Source organism: Odontesthes bonariensis, chromosome 23 (assembly GCF_027942865.1).
Source record: "Odontesthes bonariensis isolate fOdoBon6 chromosome 23, fOdoBon6.hap1, whole genome shotgun sequence".
In the NCBI taxonomy this organism is placed as follows: Eukaryota; Metazoa; Chordata; class Actinopteri; order Atheriniformes; family Atherinopsidae; genus Odontesthes; species Odontesthes bonariensis.
The window spans coordinates 18,001,424-18,023,832 of record NC_134528.1 but is presented as its reverse complement, the minus strand read 5'-3'; the positions used below and the strand labels follow the sequence as shown (position 1 = coordinate 18,023,832).

The following is a 22,409-nucleotide window of genomic DNA, read 5'->3' as shown; positions in this document are numbered from 1 at the left end:
TGCATATGTATTAAGACTTACATTTTTTTCCAAAGGGGTCTGTATGTCTCCTTTTCAATATGATTCAGGGATTATACGTTTAAAAAGAAAGCAATTTGGTTTAGTTTGATGCAGTTTTTAACACTTGCGGTTAGAGAACAGTTATCTATTTTCCTTTGTGCAGGAAAACAGGTCTTTTGTAAAAATTTCATAATAGATAGGTACCCTAAAGTTGGTTCACTTAATTCAAAAGAATGAGAATCACGAGTATTTTTGGTACTTTTCAGCACTAGAAAAAGTTATTTGATAGTTTTTTTTCACTTTGACATGTGAGTCTGGCACATAATTGGAGATAAAAATACAATCTAGCTTGTAAATCAAATCAAATCAAATTTATTTATATAGCACATTTCATGTACAAACAATTCAAAGTGCTTGTAATAAACACCAGACTTATTACCTGTAATTACATTCTTGAATTGTGGCTACGTTGTGATTGCAAAAACTCTTCACCGTGCTTTGTGTTTATCTCGTGTATTGTTGTTGTTGCTTGTGTATTAGAAACCAGGGATTCACACTGATGTCTCACCAGGTGAGCGCTCAGATTTGTCATTCCAATAGTTGATGAGTGCTCCTCTGAGTTGTGTGTTGCTGCAATGTCCTTTTTATGAAATCAAAATGATATCGAGACTTTATATTTGTTGGTGCATTGTCACCCCTGTCAGCACTGGTTGTCTGACATGTTGTGTTTGAGTTCACCTTGGCACTTTCCTCTTGACACATCAAGAGCTCAGATCATCACTGAAAATCTCAAGTTGACTTGACAGCAAAACAGATAAGAGCAAACTGCTCCCCATGAATGATAAACAGATGTTGTGATTCTTATACCTTAAACCTTTACCTCTTTTCCTTGTTTCCATTCAGATATTGAAACATTAATTATACTTTAAAGAGCGCATGTCGTATTCATTTGCAGGTTCATACTTTCATTTTGGTGGATTGCTAGAATAGGTTTTACATGCCATGATATCCAAACCACATGTAATTTTCCTAATACCGTTCATCTTGTCAGCCTCTGTTTGACATGCTTTGTTTGAACTCCTGTCTCTTTAAGACCCTCCCTCAGGTAGGAGTCTGCATTGAAACCAAAGGAGAGCATGAAGCACGTGAAGAAAAGCGAGGACAGACAGTTTGTTTAATCCGAGCTATAAAACTTTGCAGACCTTTTCGTGCACAATATAGCTTTACACAATAAGACACTGAAGGAAAGAGAAAAGCACAAAATGATAATGTGACCTTCTTAAAATGCACATAACCCATAATTATACCCATAATATCTTGGTGTGTGATATGGAGCTTGAGTTTAGAATCATACAAATGCTTCTTCAAAATGATAAGATATGCTTCCTGCTCATGTGTCACCAAGTGTTTATTCTTTTGCTTTTGCAGCAAGGACAGGAAGTCTGGCTTTAGTATTCACAGAACGTAGCCAAATTCCAACTTTTCACCGCAATATTGTGACATAAAGTCCTGGAATCTATTTGATAACCCACCACGACTAGGTGTTCTCTCCTTTGTCTTTGAAAAGTGATTGAAATTCCTTGCACCTACACCCACTCATCCACCTACCACCAGCTCCGAGGCTCACATCAAACCTTATAGAAAGCAATCACCCTCAAAGAATAGCGGTCTGAACCATAACCTTGCAAACTTCATGTTTGCTACGACCATTTTTAAGGGGCACGGATTTTTCAGTGGTGCAACGTTTTCAGTTTTGGTTTTTCTAAGCATCAAATGAAAGCAGGGAGGGAGAAAATGCACTTTATAGCAGTCAAAGCTTCAGATGAGACTAGAGATTAGTTTAATGAAGTTCATGGACAAGCAATGCTATGATTAGACACCTTTGTAAGGAAACACATTTTGCAAGCAAACCACAACTGTTACTGCATATACTAACAGGAAATATTGGAAAACTGAACAGTACATTATATTAGGTGGTTCATACTTGTTATATGGCTTCATATTTTGGACTTCCCACCACAGTGCTGCAGCTTAACACCGCTCTCCCTGAAGACTTTGCTGACATTTTCCAAGGTCTCGCTTTCAAGCCCTTACTTGATAAGTGACTTTGAGAGGAACTAATCCCATTCTCTGGAATCTACTCTTTGTGAGGAAGTCAGCAATCTAGTCAGCAAGAACCCATACTTACACCAACCAAAATAATGTGTTCTCAATGCTGAAATGATATCTAGCAACTAATAGGATGGTAACTGATCATTACAAGTGCTCTGTTCACCAGTCCTATCAAACAGTAGAACTGCCGCTGCAGTTTCACTTGAATTTTGTCTGGAGACTGCCTCAGACGTACTGACGGCAAATAATTTCTTAAAGAACATTTGAAAAACCCAAACATCTTTACTGTGCAATTCAAAATACAGGGTGTTTCAAGCATCTACTCCCACTTGAAATCATGTCCCACCATTTCATAGAACTTTACATTATAAGGTCTGTAGAAGTCTCGCAGTTGCTCAATTGCGTCTCTGTCTATCTGCACATGAGTTCTGCCCTTTGACTTGCCCAGGCAGCGAGGAGAGCCACTGCTCTCCGGCTTTTTAAGGCAAGGGAAGCCCTTGGTGCGGTTGAAATAGAAGTGTTTGTCAGTGACAATGCGTTTTAACCCAAGGAAGTCCTGCACCCGGGCCAGCTCCCCTGCCGGGTCTGTGATTAGCCGTTCTCCGCTCACAAAGTGGATCTGAGTCAAAGGGAAGTAGCGCAGCCAGTTTTCGAGGTGCAGGGCATACAGGCCGATCCGAATGGCATTCCAAGACATGTCCACGATGCCCAGGCTTTGGTTTCTGAAGGCCAGCTCCTGGAAGCTTGGGAGGTCGGGAGTTTTGGATAAAGTCTGAGTATAATCTGATATTGCTCGAGTGACGGGGTCACGGACCACCACAATGAGCTTGGTATCTTGGGACATGGCAGAGATCCGGTGTGGAGTCTCTTTAGTCACAAAGTAGCTCGGTGTCTTCTCCATTGTAATTTGGCTTTCAAGGGTCCTTGGCATTAAACTTCTGAATGAAAAAGGAAAACAGAAAGTAAAAGTTTCAATAAGCTAAAGGTTTCTCACATACATTCATATTAATGTGCGTGTTATTTATAACACAATCTTGCTGTTTAGAGCTGCTTGAATTATAACTAAGGCTGGAATATTCAGACACAGAGGACATAATGTCCTTGGATTCACTCTGTCAAAGGTAAATGTGTATATAAGATTTAATTAGGGCAAGTGCACACGGGAGAATTGCAAAAGCATAAAACCACCCTAACTGAACTCCTGTTTGGCCATGAACCCAGTTTTTCCAATGTAAATGAAGATAAGACATAGTGGTCTGTTGTCACAGGAGACTTGTGTTGCTGACAGCTTTCCTGTGCATCAGCCCTGCACTGTTCAAGAGCAATAAATCACAGTGAATACAAACAGAACATATAGCAGAGTAACTCTGTCAGGGTTACTTCTGGGTCTTCAAACTAGGCCATTGAGAGGTCTGAGAGAAGAGGTTTAAACAGGTAAACATTCACAGAGAAAAAGTTTGTACTTTGATGGAAAACTATCAGAGACTATAGAACAGAATTAAGCTTAAACTATTCTTTGCATAGTGACTGCATTTGCTTTTTATTTTCCTCAATTGACAAGAAAAATTATGTTTGAATGTTTCTCCTTCAAATTAATTACTTATTGATATATTTGCTAATGGATTCTTATCATTAAGCTAACTGATGCTCACTGGCACTGGCAACGCTAAATTACAGCCTTCCAACTTTCGAATGACACAGATGATATATATCTTTGTTGTTTTATAAAAACTATAATAACCATACAGCACACTCCTCCTTGTCATCAGCATGAAAATTTTTCTGAAATTATATTGATTGATAGGCGTTTCCTTTTTTAACACCTAAAAAGTCAGTTTGAGGAGGTCACAGGTGAGTGAGTTTAACCAGAAGTCCTAAGTTTGGAATATCTGCCCATTTCAAACAAAAATCAAGCTGGAATGATGTAAAGAAGGAAAACTCGATCTGACCAAGTACACGCAGGGTAGTTCTCCATCAGTGTGTGCTATCAAATAGCAAGATGGTGTAGTGGATTTAGCATTGGAGCCTAGAGTGGAGTGATCAGCTGAGCAGGTTCTCAATTATACACACAGATTGAAACATTCTCTGAGAAGCAGTACCTTACAAGCAGAATGGTGAAGCATGACAGTCTAGCCTTTTATCTTATATTTGTGTTATTGGACACATCTTCCTTTGTTTCATGTGTGAAATAAAGAGATCTATATCATCACTTTGTATGTTTTGGGGAATAAGTTTGGTTGACAATGATGCCATTTAAAAAAAATGTGTACTTGTATTGTGGCATTCTAATAGACTCAATAATTACACATGTCAGTCATACAGCACTACTTCAAAGCTAAAAGTGTAATAATGTAAGCCAAAATGTGTCCAAAACACCTTACTTTGCTCATGATGTTAGTTGTCTGTTTCTGCTCTCCTCATTTGACAGCATCAGCTGCATGTTGGTAACATTACTGTCACTAGGCTTAATAATCCATCTATCCATTCATTTTCTATACCCACCTAATCCAGCTCAGGGTCACGGGGGGCTGGAGCCTATCTCAGCTGTCATTGGGCGAAAGGCAGGGTCCACCCTGGACAGGTCACCAGTCCATAGGCTCAATAATTCCATGTTTAAATGTTCATGAGGTTCAAAAAGAGACTTATCAACCTGGCACATGCTATATAAAAATCGAGCTAGACCTACAATAAACACACTGTACAAAGGCAAATGTGACAGCTTGCTCGCTAACAGACGATGGCTGGCCATGATTACATTTCTATATCTTGGTAGACAACGCTGAATATATCAATAGTTGTTGTGCTGCAGAAACTTTCACTGCTTTTAGGATTGATGGCACTGCCATATATATTTGCCTGGGTCCACAGCATTTTTCTGTTATTAACAAAAGGATGGGACTTCTTCATAATATCGGACAATTTCCAGCCTTTTTTAAGCAGTTGATGGTATTTACTGCACAGCAGCTTGTTGTCATCTTTACTTTCGAACTTGCCTCTGCCACTTCAGCCATCGGGTTGCACACAAACCTTTGTGACGATCTTAGACAGTTTATAAGCATGGAGGTAAACACGATCATCCCAAAAACCCAGAGTCAGCTCCTGTCTAACCCAACACTTTTTACACCTTATTTTGTATTAAATATGATATTGACTTCTGGTTGGTTAGGCTTAGGCATCAAAATGTAGACCTTAAAATAGAACATTTTATAGCGTTTAATTTTAGGACCACTGTGGGACCGCTGTTTTACTCCCTTTGTTTCATATAAGTTTTGGACTACAATTTGATCTTCACGCAGATATTGTATCTTTCTTATACTTTCACTTCAGTGTCCCAGAGTTGTATTGCTACTTCCAAGAAGTAAGATAGTTTCAGAATTTCTTCAATTCTTTAACTTGTGATTGAAATATGGCATGCAAGGAAGGACTGTGCCACACCTTAACTATTGCTGAAAAGGTTTTAGGTGTGCACGCTAAATTCTACTGAACAACAGTATACCAGTGATTGAAACAGCAGAAAATGAACACTAGAACATGAGGATAGACACGGCCCATTAACGTAAGAGCCTCAAGATACATTTCAGAGTTTACTTTCCTGTAACTTGCTTTCATTTGTTCTCCACAGGAGTACCTGGCTTTGCACTGCAGCGTTCAGCACTGTTGAGACTTGGCCAGTTGAGCCACCATCTGATGCTTGGCAAGTTCACTGCAGGGAACTTTAGTCTTTTGTTCTTATATTGCATAAACCGAAACACAGCAAACTCTGTTACATATTCGGAATCAGACTATTCCCAGCAACTATTTGGACTTTACTGATAATGCAGCTCTTTTATTTGAAAGGCAATCCTCATTTGACCTTTCAACAGCTTTGACAGCTGACAATCAAACTGTGGTAATGGAATGTAGTTCACATCTCGAAGAGACATCTCTGAGATAAAAGGGCTTCAGCTGCCAATGATCCTGAAGAGAGCCAATTAGCTGAGATACTTTCAGTCTATAATTATTGTATACACATACCCCCAGCAGGCATCATGACAGACAATCATTAACATGAAATCTAATTGGAATTAGGTAAGTATGTGAGTGTTTGGTCGTCTGTTTGACTGCATGCATGTATAATTTTCTGATTAACTTAACCAACACGTTCTTTCTTTAAATGAGTAATTAAAGACTTTAAATAATTATTAGTATGTTTAATGTATGGGATAATTACAGTCAAATTGGATAGGGATACACTGTGTTAAATCTGTAACTTGGTGCATTCTAAAATTGATAAATCAAATACCGGTACTTAAGATCAATTTTGAAATATTACTGTAATCATAGCACAGGTGTCTGGCAGTCAAGCAGGCCAGAATGCTGCAGTTTACAATGCTTTGCCCTCAAAAGTGGGATATAATAAAAAAATCAAAAAAGATATTGGCTTTAATCCATAACAGAAAGGCATCTGGTACTCTTCTGCCAGTGTAAACAGGGTTTATTCCTCTAAAGTTGTTTGGAATGAGACTCATTTCTAAAGTTGTTTAAATGAGTAAAGCCACTGTCACACATCGAGGATACTCGCCTCAAAACATTATTTACACAGAAAGTCAGTGGGGGGATAACGATGTATGGCAACGTAAAAGTGAGAAAATCTAGGCTACTGAGAAGCCAGAGGCTACATCCATGCCGAGGTAACTGAGAGGCTTGCAGTGGCAAATGATAAAGACTCATATGTCTAACTTAGCAACCAACTGCATCAGCAACTGCCTTGAGTATGCATTATACTGTAGCTTGGGAGAGAACACGACTTGACTGGCAAATGGCACTCCAAGGCTAAGGCTAAGGAAACTGCTACTGGCTTCGCTGGATTTTGAGGTCTCATTAGCTTCATCAAAAAATGCAACGCTTTGACAAGTTTAGACAAATAACTAAATAAATTGAAAACCAATTACTTTATTTAGAGTGGGATTTTATCTCGACCTTCAATATAAATGCATTGAAAGGGCACAAAGCTGGATGTACTGTACAAGTGGTGTAGGGTTACTGACATCATTCTGTGATTTTCACCACTTTAGAAAGACAGCTGTTGCAGCATGAGCAGGCTTTCATTTGCCAGTCTTGGCATACTAGCTGCCAGCAGGGGCATGCTAATGCCTACCTAAGCCAGTAGCTGATGTTGTTGACTGTTGTGAGTTGCCGCCTTTTCATTTCCCCCAGCTGGCCTTCACTTACTAGTGCCAGATTGTCATTGACCAGATGCAGTTTCAGTAAGGATCGCCTCATCTGGGCTCTTAGAATGTCCCTTTTCTTTTTTTGTGCCTTTCACTGAGCCATAGAAAAGAAAACTGTACACCAGTTTGTCTCCTTGATTTGATATAGCTCTGATTCACAAGGTCCTTACTTGTTTATAATATTTTTCTCAATCAATTCAGTTTAGTTCAACAAAAGTGTGGTTAGGGATAAGCCTATTTCAGTTGTAATAGCTACCAATCTATCTTGGATTTAAAAGATAACCATGTGAGGGTAGTAGTGTAAAAGCTTATCATATTCATAAAAAAGTTATATCTTAAAAATTAGTTAGTGGATTTTTTTTTGTTTGTATCCCTCGTGTGCTATTTAAACTCGAAAAAAAAAAACGATTTTTAAAATCTTGACCCGAGGAGCAACACTGAATCTTTGATGACAAACTGCCCGCATATTTCTGAGTTCTATTTTCTTTTTTATTCTATCCTCTATAATATATATAATATATATATCTGTGATTTTATAAGTCGAAGGGAACGAATCATGAACAGTTTCATGATTACACGAGATAAACACATCTCCTCTGCATAATGAACTATTATATTAGAACTTAATTTAACTTCACTTTTGATTCATGAAACAAAAAGAGAATGATCCGAGCAGGTGTGTTCTTACCTGTACCACTCAAGGCCTCTATCGTAATTCCTATCAAAGAAGTGTGTTTCGGTTCCAGCCGCTCGCACGTCCGGATGAATTCTTATGAACTCCAGAACAGCTCTCGTTCCTCCTTTTTTCACACCAACTATGATCGCATTTGGTAACTTTTTATTGCCAAACTTTAAGTGACTCATGGGAGGACTGGGCGTGTCATTCCTGGCGACGTGAGGAGTGGAAGGACGTCTTTGGTCGGTTTTCAGCTGAGATGCTTCGTCGACGCCGCTCACCCTCGCATCCACTGGTAAAAGACAGGAGAGTGATTTCTGGAGGCGCCTCTTGGCTCCATCGGCTCGCTGACAGCTGGCTGTCGGATCACCTGCCTTTTGCATGACGGTGCCGTTGGGGAATAGTGCACAGTAACACAAATACGAGAGAAACAGAGATAAGAAGCAAATGGACGTTCCTGTGAGCCGATGTGAGAAGGGGAAAAGTCGACAGAAGAGGAGCACGCATGCCATCTCTCCATGTATATATACAGCGCATGGTTTTCTAACAGATTTTGCGTCTCTAGCCTGTTTTGTTTAGTCGCTCAAGTGGCTGAAGTGTCCACTGACTCCAAATAAGAAAGAATTTAGAAAAGTTGAGGGGTCAACATTTCCATCTCCTCACCGCGCAGCATTTGAACAAAATCCACATTCGGTGCGCTTCAGCTCACTGACAGAGAGTGTGTCAGGTTGCTATGGACTGAGTTGGAGGGCGACATCCTCTCTCAAAACTCCTGGAGGTCTCCGTAGTCATTACGCACGATGGAAAAGAGCGGAGCGCGCTCACCGGCAACTTGAGCGGACTGTCAGCTCTAAAGCAGCAGGGCGACTGAAAAGAAATTCAACAAAATGACGTCAGAGCACCTTAGCACTAAAAAAAAAAAAAGTATTTGGTTGCCTTACCTCGCCCATTGCGCGAGATGCTCTTTGGGGCCATCAATTCATCTAAGCTTAGTAGCTATATATGTTTGTGCCATTTTAAAGAAATCCAATAGGTGAACCCCCCGCCCCAAACAAGATGAGATTGAGAATACAATTCAAAGACGTTTTCAGCAAGGCAGTGGTGAAATTTCCAATGCATTTGCAGAAAACAACACAGGAGAGAACTTGAAGGTGACGCACGTCCATAAACATACATAATTCATGACCCAGCAGAAAAGCTTGGCTCTCCATTGCTCGAGCTTTGCTGTTCCTGTTGCACCAGTCACAGCTCTGGTTTAATATCTTCTGCAACAGTGACCTGCGGAGGCTACTTTTATTTTAGGAGATTACATGGTTCGTCCCAAGTCATGATTAACTTTGTATCAACTCGCTATCAGTTGGCTTTTATTTTAGAACTTGCTGATACATTTGAGTAGCAATTGATTTCATGACAACTGATCAGACTCGTGCCCGTGAAGATCATGTGACTGAGTGAAAGATCAGAGCAGCTGCTTGAAAGGACCTGGAAAGGACTCTTTGTCATTGGGTAATGGTAAAAAAAAAACCCAAAAACACAACTTTAGGATATTACTCATAAAGTCTATTTATGATTTAGATTGTTTTGTGTCTTTCAGAGTTGTCAGCCCTCCTCTTTTTAATTAGTACTTTAGTACCCATGAATCCACAAAAGTTTAAAGGCCTCCATTTAAGAAAACCATAGGCTGGTTAAACCTGCAGGTGGCCCACAGGGCAACATCACATTGAGGTGAATTTAAACAGAAATGAACACACAAAGGTTTTACAACTATTTTCAAAAATGACTTTTTTGCCTAGTCCACATACTGTATTTTAGGCATGCATATTTCTAATATTGTTGCCTCAAATTGGTTCATACATTGTAAGAACGCAGCTATCAGGACCCAATGAGCTCTGCAGGACTCTCAGACAGTTACCCACTTTGTCCTAGATCTTGTTTGGCATCACTTTCCTTTGAGTAAAGGAAGTGTTGGGTGTTGGTGTGTGGTCTTCTCTATGAGTTTCCTGATGACTGATACAAATGCAGACAAGCCCACGGTGGAAAACAGAGGAGGATAAAAACTCCCAGGGCAGCAGAGATGCATGGGGAGGAGTTGAGATGTCACAGCAGTGCTCCTGCGGGTGTCTGGGCCCAATCTCACGGGGCTCTGATTAAAGAATGATTTATAGAGGCTGGTCGGAAGGACTCGCTCAGCAATCCGTCTAGTGAATGAGATTTTTCCTCAGGAAGAGGGCGGGTAAATCAAACCTTGGGGCGAGAAGCCTGCAAAGCTCAGCGATAGGGCCCGGTGATTAAATGTTATATTAGCCTCTCTCTGCTGAGCACAGCTCGGCTTTTCAGCGTAACTATCAAAAATACTAAAATCAGTTCAGCCCCAGCCTCATTCACAACACATGTCCTGTATTTGCCTATTACACAGGATTAGAACTTTGTGGACCTACCGTACATCCAGTATGACTCAAGTCAACGGAATTCATCCAGTAGAAAGATTTGTGGGAAGAAGCAAAAATATGTGAGTTTTTAAACAACTTTTACAACCCCCCCACAAAAAAAACAGAAACATTCAGGTTTGAAATGAAAGACATAAGGCTAGTTGAAGCTGACAAGGCAATCATGGTCTAACTTTGAACTGTGAATACCCAGCACATTTTTCATTTTATGGGCTGAGTTTTGGAGTTCTCTAAATATAGGTCATTTACCCTCTGACCACTCTATCAGCAGCGTTGCCCATTTGTCAGACTAAGAGAAGCCTGCGGGGGGAGTGTCAGCCTGCTCGGATCAGATGCTGAGTGGAGATACAGATGATCACATTCTTTTTTTACATTACAGATGAATGAAAAATGACTCCAACAGATTCAGATCACACCCTCTGGGGGGGGGGGGGGGGGGCTGTTTCGTTTAAAGATAAACTTGCAATCAAGGTGTTGCTTGCGAGTCAGAATTTGTGTTTTGTCATTTGAAAGCATGCCTGAAAAGTTTACAAAAGTGAATAACCAAACGATAGTGCACAACTACTGAGGTGTCAACAGATACACTTATGCTGAAACGTCACCTGGATTTTGTGGAAACACATCACATATATCAGCCGTAAAAAAAGAAACGTTTTTGTGTCCTATTCTATTCTTTCTTGATATTAGAGAAAAAATGTAATTAAGTAGAGACTGCTCTCATATCAAATTGATGCTGTATGAAACAACAACAACAAAAAACATCTTTAATGCAATGAAATGTGAATTTAAAAAATAAAAAAAACTTTTACTTTCTGTTATAGTTGCTCCATCAAATACATACAGTAGGTATTATGAGTGGCTTAGTGGGGCCTCTGTGATTATACTTAATTTCTTTTAAGTGGCCTGTCCAGCAGATTATAAACACATATTATCAAAAATAGTGACATGTTATAGTGCTCTTGTATATGTTCACTTATATTCATATATACATCGTTTTTTTTTTTGCTGCTTGAAATGATGGAGTAAGGTATCAGTAGGAAATTAGTGCCTTAACCGACCCTTCCAATGGGGGCAGATTCTACCTGCCACTTTCCTGAGAATACAAACTGACTTGCAGGACACTGCTGAATGTGATGCACTTCGTAGAGGAATTAGAAGGAGTTATAGTAAATGACTGAAGAATAGGGTAAAGTGTGCCATCATTGCCAGATCCGGCCCATATCCGGTTGACATACCAATTGCCATGCCAGCACTCGGTTAGCGGTGCCGGCTTTACGCCAGATCTGGGGCAAACCTGCCTGCTATGTGGGACTAGGTAGGTCTTGCAAACGTAGGCACAAGCTTTTAAGTCCAATGCCTGCAAAAGTCGATGCAACAGTGCCACCTGGTGGTTAGATAACGGAAATGCAGCCATAAAACAACATCTCGTCACAGATCGTAAATGAAAGCGAAAGCTTGTGAAACCCACTCTACCATCGTAGGCTCCAGAGAAGGAAAGAGCAGCACTTCGACAATAAGAGTAAATTTGATTTAAATATAAACTGTACGCTGTTACTGCTTCAAACAACTATTTTTGTTGAACACACTTGACAATGCAGACGATCAATGACCTAATTAACTTTCTAAACAAACCATCGTTGTTCGCTCCTTCTCTAAATATGTTGTGGTGAATATGCTAAATGAGGCCTGTAAAGCCTCAGTCTGATTTGGTTGTGAAATTGACGGGATCTTCACCTCTAGAAGGATTGGCAGCTGTCTTAAATGTTTTTCATTTGTGAATAATCCTGCTCACTGAAAAAAGATGGGTACCGAATTGTTTGTAAATGGCCCCATAATCCCTCCCAGATTAGTGGGCCCTAGTTCTTTTCTTGAATATTTAAACTACCATGATGCATTGTGTGATTGTTGGTCATTTTGATCTCCAGCTGCCTTCAAAGTTAAAGTTTAAACATAAATGATAAATTCTCAAGGTGTCCTCAAAGTTAGCCTTAATAGCACATCATGTGCATATACATCAAAACTCCATTTTATGTTTGGCTTTGCTCTGCATGACTTTACAGGGGGATTGCACTTCCATTTATTAAAGTCTGATTTCTAAAAAAAATTTTTATATCTTAAAGAGGCCTGTCCAGGGTGTATCCTGCTTCTTGCCAGATATCTGCTGAGATGGGTTCATCATGTAGTAAAGGTTTGTAAAATGGATGGATTGGTGGTTATAGATGTTTATTTCTGGCCATTGACAGTACTTTTTAATTAATTTATTGACTGAAGGGATATCAAAAATATTTTTAAAAATTACCTGGAGACCAAGTGAAAGCAAAACTTTGGCTTAATCTCATCTTCCGTGTTTGGTTCTGGAAATTCTGACACGATGCGGATAGATTTATACCTTTTAAAATGGTATCGAAATACAACCTTTTTTTCTGCAAACAATGCTGCAAATGAGTAAACTCTTCCACATTTTTGTAGTGCTCTGTCTTATGGTCCAGCTCTGACATATTCGGTAATAGAATAAGAAGTATTTGAAAATATCAAACTGACAAAAATGTACCCAGTATAGCTTTGGTTGAGTAAACCTTTATGATGTGACTAATATTTTCTTCTGCTTCTCCTTCCTTTTTTAATCAGGAAAAAAGACGTTTGAAATTTCCACACGCGTTGTGGGACAAACCTTTGGCTCTCATCTGCAATTTATGAAAAAACTCAAACATAGAGGTTCCAAAAAAGCGTTCTCAGAAAGAAATAAGGATGTGATCATTGTCTTCTGTCCAATTGTCAGTCGTTTTATGACAGACGTCCAGTCGGCGTTGTCCGATGTCTCAGGTAAGCACGCAGTAACCACATGCCATAAAGACAGAAAGGAAAACTTCTGTTTTGTCATTTCGTTTCAAACTGTGATCTCTGCTGTGTCTTTTCTTTTCAAAGGATTTACAAAAATAATTCTGGTGGCGATGCATTATACCCAGGACCCAAACTACACTCTACCAGACTACAGACACATTGACAACCACGAAAACGTCATACTCGTAGAGTGTCTGTTTTTTGAGAAGACAGGACTTTTTGACTGTCCTTGCAATGACCAGGCAGTGGCTAGGGTCTGTAAAGAGGTAATCACACAACACATTTCAACACAATTCACATTGTATGTCATGCTGTATATTTATAATCAGTTATAAATAAATCTGTGGTAAATGTTGCCATTCATCGAACATCGAGGTGGTTGAGATTGCAGTATCAGACCCTGTTAATGCAGATCAGGAATTTAAGGTGTTGATGTGCGCAGCTGACTACAAGCTGTCTGCAGTTTCTTTGGAATCACACGACTGCCCCGAAACCAGCTATGTAAAAGAACAAGAAAATAAATCTATCGAAGAATAAGCTACAATGATATCGAGTAAATAAAAACTGGAACTAGAAAGAGAAATGAAAGGATGATCAATGTGGAATTGTCAAGACGTATGACAAAATTAAACAATATATTTTAGTGAAAGAATATTTGTAAAATGATGTACTTTTTAAATTGCTTAAACTTTATTTCCTTTTTTTTCTTATAATTTGCCTTATTTTTCCCTGTAATTCTTTGCTATTTTTTAAAAATATTCTTATTCAATTTAATTTCTTTATTTTTGCCTTGTCACTTTTGGTGTTTTTTGAAGGGCCAAACCGCCAATCAGCTGGTCGCGTTATGTTCTGGTGATCAGCCTTAGATGTGTATTTCAACAGTGCTGTTGGGAACTGGACCAATTCTGCCCAAATTACTCTGAAGCTGGATTCAGAGATGCAGAAATTTACCTCTCAGCATGGGCTTAAAGGCCCACCCAAAGAGTAGCAAAAGGACAAACAAATAGTTAGTTATTTGTTACTTTTATACCTCTTTATATGTACACATTTATCTTCTAGTTCTTTTACGGATTCATTGCCCCTTAGTTTCAATGAAATCCTGGTTAAGTTCGGGGTTGTTTGCGACATTTTTATTTGTTACAGGTTTAAGAAGACACAATGCAGCCTAAATCTGCTTGTGTGCGTACTTACAACAGGTGTACAAACCCACCATATTCCATACCAGTATGTAAGAGGTTGGCTGTTTCATTTTAGGTTCTTCGACAACCAACACATGTATTTCAAACAAACAACAATTGCATGTGATTATGTGAAAACAAGTAGAACTACATGTGTATTTATGCCAAAAAGATAATGGTTTCTTGTATTGATTTAATTACAAATACAAGCCCTTCAAACCCTACGATCTTATAAGCCATTTGTTTGTAGCGTTAACACCCTCCTCCAAAGGTGCAAACATCATTTTCAGAGTGTATTTTTAAATTTTGATTAGAAAAAAAAATGTATTTAACAAACAAATCCCAGCTGGTTTCTTGCAAGTCATAAAGGCCTCTCAATAAGGACTGAGAAGAGGCAGATAGCGATATAATGACACCAAATATAACCGGCTTTTTCACTTCCATTTTCATTCTCATGAACTCCTTTCCATTTTTTTTTTTGGGTTTATCTCTTTTTCTCCTTTCATCTGCAGTGTCCTTGTCAGTTAGATTCAGGCAGTAAAACTACTGCTAAAATACATTTTTATCACAATGCCAATGTTACAAGACGCCATTTTGTTGGTTGTTTAGGTGAAACACCAACAGAAGAGTTTGCATGCACATGTCGATAATATTAGCAGAAAGACATTTTTTCCAAAGCGCACATATAGGTTGTAATTCCTGTAGGAAGGAGGACAGTCGCTATGAATAATGAACCATAGCTTGAACGCTACTTCTGGCCTTCTCCTGTATTCATGTGTTGGAACGATCATGGTGTATTACATCACTAATCTTGTGTTGGAAGATTACCAAGCTCTAATAAGTCACAAAAAACTCTCAAAACAAAAAAAATCATGAAAAATGTGTTTAAAATAGGAAGCTAGATACAAATTTTCTCCTGTATGCTCCAACTGAAAATAACCATTCTCTCAGCAAATTCATCAAATATAAAAGTTATCAAAGACTTGACTTGTTTGTTTCATTTTGCATCTTGAATGCAGATGAATTTCATTTTCTAAAGCTTCCCAGATTCTAATGAATAAGATTTTTCAGCAGACTTTGCAGATACAATAATTGTTTTAATTAGATTTTTTTCTTTCTTTCTTTTCTGCAGCTGAATCTACCCACAAAGAAGAAATTAATAAAAGAAAAGAATAAGTAAGAAACAAGGATATGAAAAAGACAAAAGCAAATTGTTGCATTTTATCTCACCCAAAGCTCAGATATCACCTAATAGGTCTTTTCTCAAGGATAGTGCACAACATTAGTCGACCTACACTAGAGAAGTACAACTCTGTAAAGCTGGCTTGATGGAATGAGATAATAGAAGCCACAGCTTGTCCCAGTGGTCGGCCTAAGATTCAGAGAGTTCAGCTTTCTTTCACACCTCTTTAATCCATCTGTAACTCAGTTTGTACCATCATTTTAATTGTTTTAAACTGATTTGAACACTAATTATTGTTCCTATTTAATTTGTGATAAACTATTTGGTGTTCTGTTCCTGTGCCAGATCATGTGGAATGCTGCTGCACTTCCTTCACTTGACGTAATCACACTATAATCTCATGCAACTACAGCGTCAAACTGAATGTAAGCTTGCGAATTGCGAAATAAACTTGCGAATGCACTTTTACTGTGATTCTAATACCTTTCGTCTGTTGCCAGTTTTTTGCACTGTGTGCAGGCTGACAGCTTTTTGAGGATAGATAAGGCACTGTGGTGCTTTGAGCCAAAGGCTAGCATGTCATCAGTGACAGGCATGATGTTTAACATGCGTGCATGTTGTTAACCACGACACAAAAAAACTAAAAGGCAGAGTAACACCAAAGTCACTAAAAGTATGAATACATGCTCCTCAGGACTCCATGATATCAATTGTGAGGTTCCCCAAGGTTCACTTTTAGACCCATTGCTTTTTAATCTGTACATGTTGCCACTCGGGGATGTCATCAGGAGGCACAGCATTGATTTTCACAGCTATGCTGATGATACACAGCTTTACATCGCCGTGTCTCCTGATGACCTAGAGCCGGTTAACGCCCTTTAAAACTGTATTTTATATATTAAGTCATGGATAGCAGTGAACTTCTTACAGCTCAACCAGGACAAGACTGAGGTGTTAATTATCGGTCCTGAAGACAAAAGAGAGATTATTTTATCAAAGTTTCAAACTTTTAATCCTTCTCACCTTGTAAGAAATCTGGGTGTCATTTTTGACAAAGACAGGATTTTATCATCTTAAAAAAAATTGCCAGAGTCTGCCCATTTCTCTCTTGCCAGCACGGAGTTGCTGATGCATGCTTTTATTTGTGCTAGAATAGATTATTGTAATTATTTGCTTCCCAAAAAGAGTACGTTTAGTTCACAGTTACTCCAGAACTCAGCAGCACGTGTTCTGACGAGGACCAGAGGGCGGGAACACATTACAGTAGTTCCCTGCATTGGCTCCCCGTGTGTTTCAGGATTGATTTTAAGGTTCTTTTAGTTGTTTTTAAATGTCTTAATGGTCTTGGGCCTTCTTATTTATCTAATCTGCTTTTATATTATGAGCCCTCGTGGACCCTGAGGTCCTCTGGTACCGGCCTTTTGGTTGTTCCTAAAGTCAGAACCAAAACCTGTGGTGAGACCTCGTTCCGCTATTATGGCCCTCGTCTGTGGAGAAGCCTGCCTGTACATAAGTGCATGTAAGCGAGAGATTATGATCGGGTGTGCTTTTTAATATTTGTAAAATAAATTGAAATTGAATTGAATTAAGAGTAAACCAAGAGGAATGTTTTTCCTGCAAAATTCCTTTGTAAAAAATTTTCAGTTTTCTTGAAAACTGAATGCTTTAATCCATCTTAACAATTAAATGACGGTTTATTTCGCAGTCTGGTTGTTCTTAAAATTAAATTTAGTTTGAAAAAAAATCCAAATCTTTCTACTTTTAATGCAAATTCATGCAAATATGCTTGTTATTACAAAACCAAAAAAGCAAACAAATAAAAAAATATAAAAAACACCCCACACCGATGTCCTTGTAGCAACAGCCCAGTCTGTGACATTATTATGACAAGATGCTTCATCATAATCTGTTTTTACTACTTAAATATCAGCTGCTTGGAGCTATTTCTCTCTTCCTTCATATCACTACGGGCTGTGTAAACTGTGCAGACCGAAGTGCAGACCGAGAACTCCCCTGCTTCCGAGCAGTAAACACCGTAAAAGGTGCGGCTATCGCTAGGTGGCTGAACGCATTGATACGAAGGGAGAGAAAATAGCTCCAAGCGATGTGAGGTCTGACTTTTTCTGGAGGGAGGATTTTGTGATGCAAATGTATCACTCTTTTGAACGCATATTGTTTTGAGAAGCAAGACGCTTTATTTTCGGGACCCTAGCAAACTAGCCGGACTACCTTCGTCAACGCCAAAACGAGGCTGGAACTCGGCTCACAGGACGCAGCAGGGGGTAAGTCAATGTTCATAAATGATGTTGCTAGTATGGGATGTCATACAGCTTCATGTCAAAAGAGGCGAACTATCCCTTTAAGAGAAATCTGTGTCTTTTCTTACTGAATTCTAGATTTCAGCTGCTCAGTAGTCCGTGGTTACCCAGTTCTTGTTTCATGATGCTGCAAAAAATACGTGAATGACAGCAGGTTTGGTGGAAATTTGGCTGCTTACACTTAATTGTTTTTACAATAAGATACAATGAGATGGACCTTTGGAGTTTCATCAAAGTGTTTAGGACCATTTGAGCTGAATGATTTGATCCCCAGCCACGTTGTTTTGGTGACTTAATCCGGTTTTGAATTGCGCAGTTTTGGTCGGATCAAAAATTCGTTTACATGAATTTTAAAAATCAGATTTGGTCAGACAAGCGCAGTAATTTATTTATTTATTTTTTCTAATATCATGTAAACATATACACTGTGTCTATGAAACCAGGTTGTTCCAAGTCGTTAAGAAGGAGATCTGGCAATGATCTGCTACAAATACCAAGAGCCTCTTAGAGAAAGATGTCATCTTGATGGTAGCATACGTCTCTAAAAATTCCAATGCATGTCCTTTATCAATGGTACATTCAGACATATGCAGTGATGCACCCCCGATATCGTCACAAATGCTGTCTATTGCACCTTTCACTGATATCATCTTTGGCATGTAGAACCAGACGTTATTTTTTCTCAAACGCAGCTGAAGCGTGGGCTCATCTGACCACAGATCATGTCTCCCGTTCATTTGAGATGAGCACATGCCAAGAGAACTTGACTGTGTTTCCACACAGAATTGATATATGGCTTCCTTCTCAGTCGCTGAAAACATCTGATTTTGCGTTCACGTGCAGATAAATTTATAATCCTTCAGATTTAAATGCCATTGTCACACAAATGTTGAGCGTTGGATATATATTTTCCTCCTACATTTGTGTGTCATTTATTCATAAATGTCTTAAATTGAGTTTGTATTTTGTGGAAAACACGTCTTTTTCAATCCGATTAAAGTGGCTGAAATGGTTTCCTACAGTCACTGTTATACCTGCACTTCCCTCCATTGCTCACAAGATGGCAGCTGAACATCAAATCTTCCCAGTGTTGGAACACATGGGCTGCTTGGTGGGCCTATATAAACAAAAACAGCAGAGGACTAGGAAAAAAAGAACAGACTTCACAGAATATTGGCTGCGAAGGGAAGAAAAAAGAACATTTAGTATGTACACTTAAAGCTCTAAGAAAACCGATTTCAAATTGCATACAGCAATTTTTATTAGTTTTTATTCTCACTCACTGTCAAAAGTCGAACTATAATTCCTAAGATAAGAGTTAAAGAGGAAACAAGTTAAGTTCAACTCTGTTATTTGTTGATGACACCAAATAGAGCAACGTTCTTGAGTGCACAGAATGCATTGTTTTTGGATTTGGTGCACATCCTGAAGGCCCTCATCTACATATGAACTTTGAAACACTGTTGCATATAAACAGATGCACAGACACACACGCGCACACTCACACATCAAGTTCATATGATCGTATGAACAAACACAATGTATATAAACCAAAAGTGAGACAGGAAATGATGTCAGTTCTTGTCTCCAAGGAGATGGAGGCAGTTGCTAAGATACTGTGACACTAGGATTTTTCCCTCTATTTTCTCTCCCTCTCTGCCTCTCTAACTCATGCGTGCGCACACACACACAGATGTCACCATGAATAAGTCGAAACTCTCTCTTGTATCTCTCTTATTCTTTCGCACAGATGGCGTTGAGCACTAACTCAACTTTTTCAGTTGCGATTCTAAATATAGCCGCAAAAAAATGTCACTTTGTTCTCAATCTCAGTTTCGGGCCATTAAGGAGATCGCTAAAGCTCTCTTTCACCCAAAGAGCGACCGCTTCAAAAATTTGCCACATTTGTAATCTTTTAACTACGTGCAATCACTTAGTCTCCCACTTTCAAAGTGGGCATGAAGCTAAAGAAACAAGAGAAGTGATGGATGTGTATCAGCACCCTTCCAAAGCTTCTGCTCAGTGTGAGCTGAACCTCTCTAGTGCTATCAGCATGCCACATATGTCTTGTCGCTAGCATGTTGCTGCCAAATCCTCATCACCCTCCCTTTCTCCTCCCCTGTGGCTTCTAACACAGCATTAAGAGTTTGTTGGGTTTGGGTTGTATTGGAAATGCCATGCACTTCCTTTGGATTGTGGGATTAGCTCTCTCTGTTATTTTTCTACTCTGAGAGTCCTTCTGCACTGATGACACAAGCAATACAGCAATGAGTGTTTGTTCATTTACTGTGCACAAATGCATGTCCTTCTCACTCCCTCCTCCCACTTGCTCCCACACAGACACACAAGCTCAGGGGTGCCTGCGCACACATAAGCATTGCATACATGCATAAGGGGGATATCAGATTCAATGTACAATGACACAGTGAGGACACAGAGTGGAAAAAGGGGAAGGAAGCCGAGCAGAGGCGCAGGCTGGGTTTGGCATGGGCAGCATGGAATCATTTTAAAGCAGACAGATGTACAGAGAGGAGACAAGAGTAGCAAAAAAGCACCAAGAGGCAGCCAGTGTTGAATGAGGGACTGGATGTAGGTTAAGATTTTTAACATGACTGAGAGGGAATGAGGGAAGAGGGGGGGAAAAGAAGGGAAGGAGGAATATCCTCTGCACCACTGTGTGACTGGAAATTTAATAGAGGGAGAGAGATAGAGGGAGGAAGAGAGGGAAGGAGCGAGAGGTAGATGGGTGGGAGAGAGGGAGCCAGCGGAGGGGGAGGGGAGAGGAAGAGAGAGGCAAAAGGCACAGAGACCTCATTGCTGTGCAGCTTTCAGCAAAAGCTAGTGGTCGCGAACAATGCTCACTACGGCACTCGCAGAGAGGGAGGGGAGGAGAGAATGAAGGAAGAAGAGATGGAGAGGAAGAGAGAGAGAGTATATATCTTGGGGGGGCTTTCTGAAGCATCACTGGCCTTTTTGGTCCTTTGACCTTTAGTGTGTGCTGAGGCAGAGCAAAGATGTACTGAGCTTTATTTTTTACCAAAAAAACCTGTCATTGGACCAAAACCTATGAAAAGCTTCTCATCTGTGCACAAATGTTGTTTTGGGTTGATGTTTTAACTGTAAAGGGGACGGGGTTTTTATAAAGAAGCAAGGACACATGTTGAAGTACACATGACAAAGATCAATATGGGGTAGCTACTTACTGTTGTGAGAGTGGCATCTCTTAACTGACTAAAGGCTTTATTGGCTTATAACTTGCAAGCAGTCTTTTTACTAATTAATTAATTAATTAAAACATGCAGCAGGCCACTAGCAGTCTCTGAAACATGCTCACAAATATACTCCATATGCATATTTGAAAGTCTTACAAACACTGGGCTTTAGCAATGTGCAAAAGTCATAGGGCAGTGTAGTGTCTGATACTTACCAGCTGTGTAGGGAGTTTGGGGCAGGGTGACCCAATGAGAGATACCAGTAGTCTAAAATAAAACATTTTGAGAATAACAAATTCTTCAGTTAATGTGTCCAGGGGAGGCTCAACAGATAAGTACACACTATATTCTGGCTATGGGCCTGTTGATGGGAACGAGCAGCATCTTCAAGGTTACCAAATATGGTAAGGCTTTACCCTACTTAACGAGAGAAGCACCCCCAGTGAGAGAGAGATGGCGCGGACATTTGGGCTATGAAAATCTCTCCAGACTTGATGCATCATTCTGTAATTCTAATATGGACCTGGTTGGCAATAAAATGTTTCAGTGTTCAACCAAGTCTGTGTCACCAGAGTTCTCCCTGTACCATCGGCTGTTTGAAGGCGACCATCCCCATTACACCAAAGCAGCACACTTGTCTTTCTCCTTGCTGACAACAAGTAGAGTAGCGGTGACTTCCCTATTTACAGCTTTAAATCCACCACAGGGGGAAAAATAGATACTCATATGCAAAGTCTGCAAAAAACATTTATTAGTCTGCTAGATTTAATCTTAGCTGTTCATTACCATATGCATGCTCCAGCACTGAGCATTTATCATAAATCTAAGCATACACACAAAATTCTTCAAGATCAAGAAATCTTTTCTACTGCAGAGGTTTGGTAAAACAGGTACACATTTGAAACCTGGCTAAAGTGCTTAAAAATGCCCCTTTAACTGAAGAAAACACACTGACTCCAGTCTATCATGGTGATTCTTCAGTGCTGCTGTGTCATATTAATACATTTGCCTGTGTGACTACATAGCAGCTTATTACACGCAGAGTTAATATTGCACCAATGATAGAAGACAGAACCAGAGGAGTGAACAAAAAAAAAAGATTAAATATCTCTTTATTTTAGTTGTAACTTGCACTGCATTTGTAGTTCTTCCAAACATCTAAAGAACGCAGTCGCATATTCTCCCAATCGTGTCTTATTGGGATTCAGTGTGGAACATACGGAATGTGCGTA

The 22,409-nt window shown here is 39.5% G+C and overlaps 1 protein-coding gene across 1 annotated transcript; it reads right to left on the bottom strand.

The window, feature by feature from the left end:
* Positions 1-2,431: 2,431 nt before the first annotated feature.
* LOC142374190 (heparan sulfate glucosamine 3-O-sulfotransferase 2-like) lies at positions 2,432-8,510 on the bottom strand. Its single transcript, XM_075457732.1, has 2 exons — positions 8,011-8,510; positions 2,432-3,050 (listed from the first exon to the last, which is right to left on the bottom strand). Exons 1-2 carry the CDS (start codon positions 8,508-8,510, stop codon positions 2,432-2,434), a joined length of 1,119 nt encoding a protein of 372 aa, XP_075313847.1.
* Between the last annotated feature and the right edge of the window lie 13,899 nt (positions 8,511-22,409).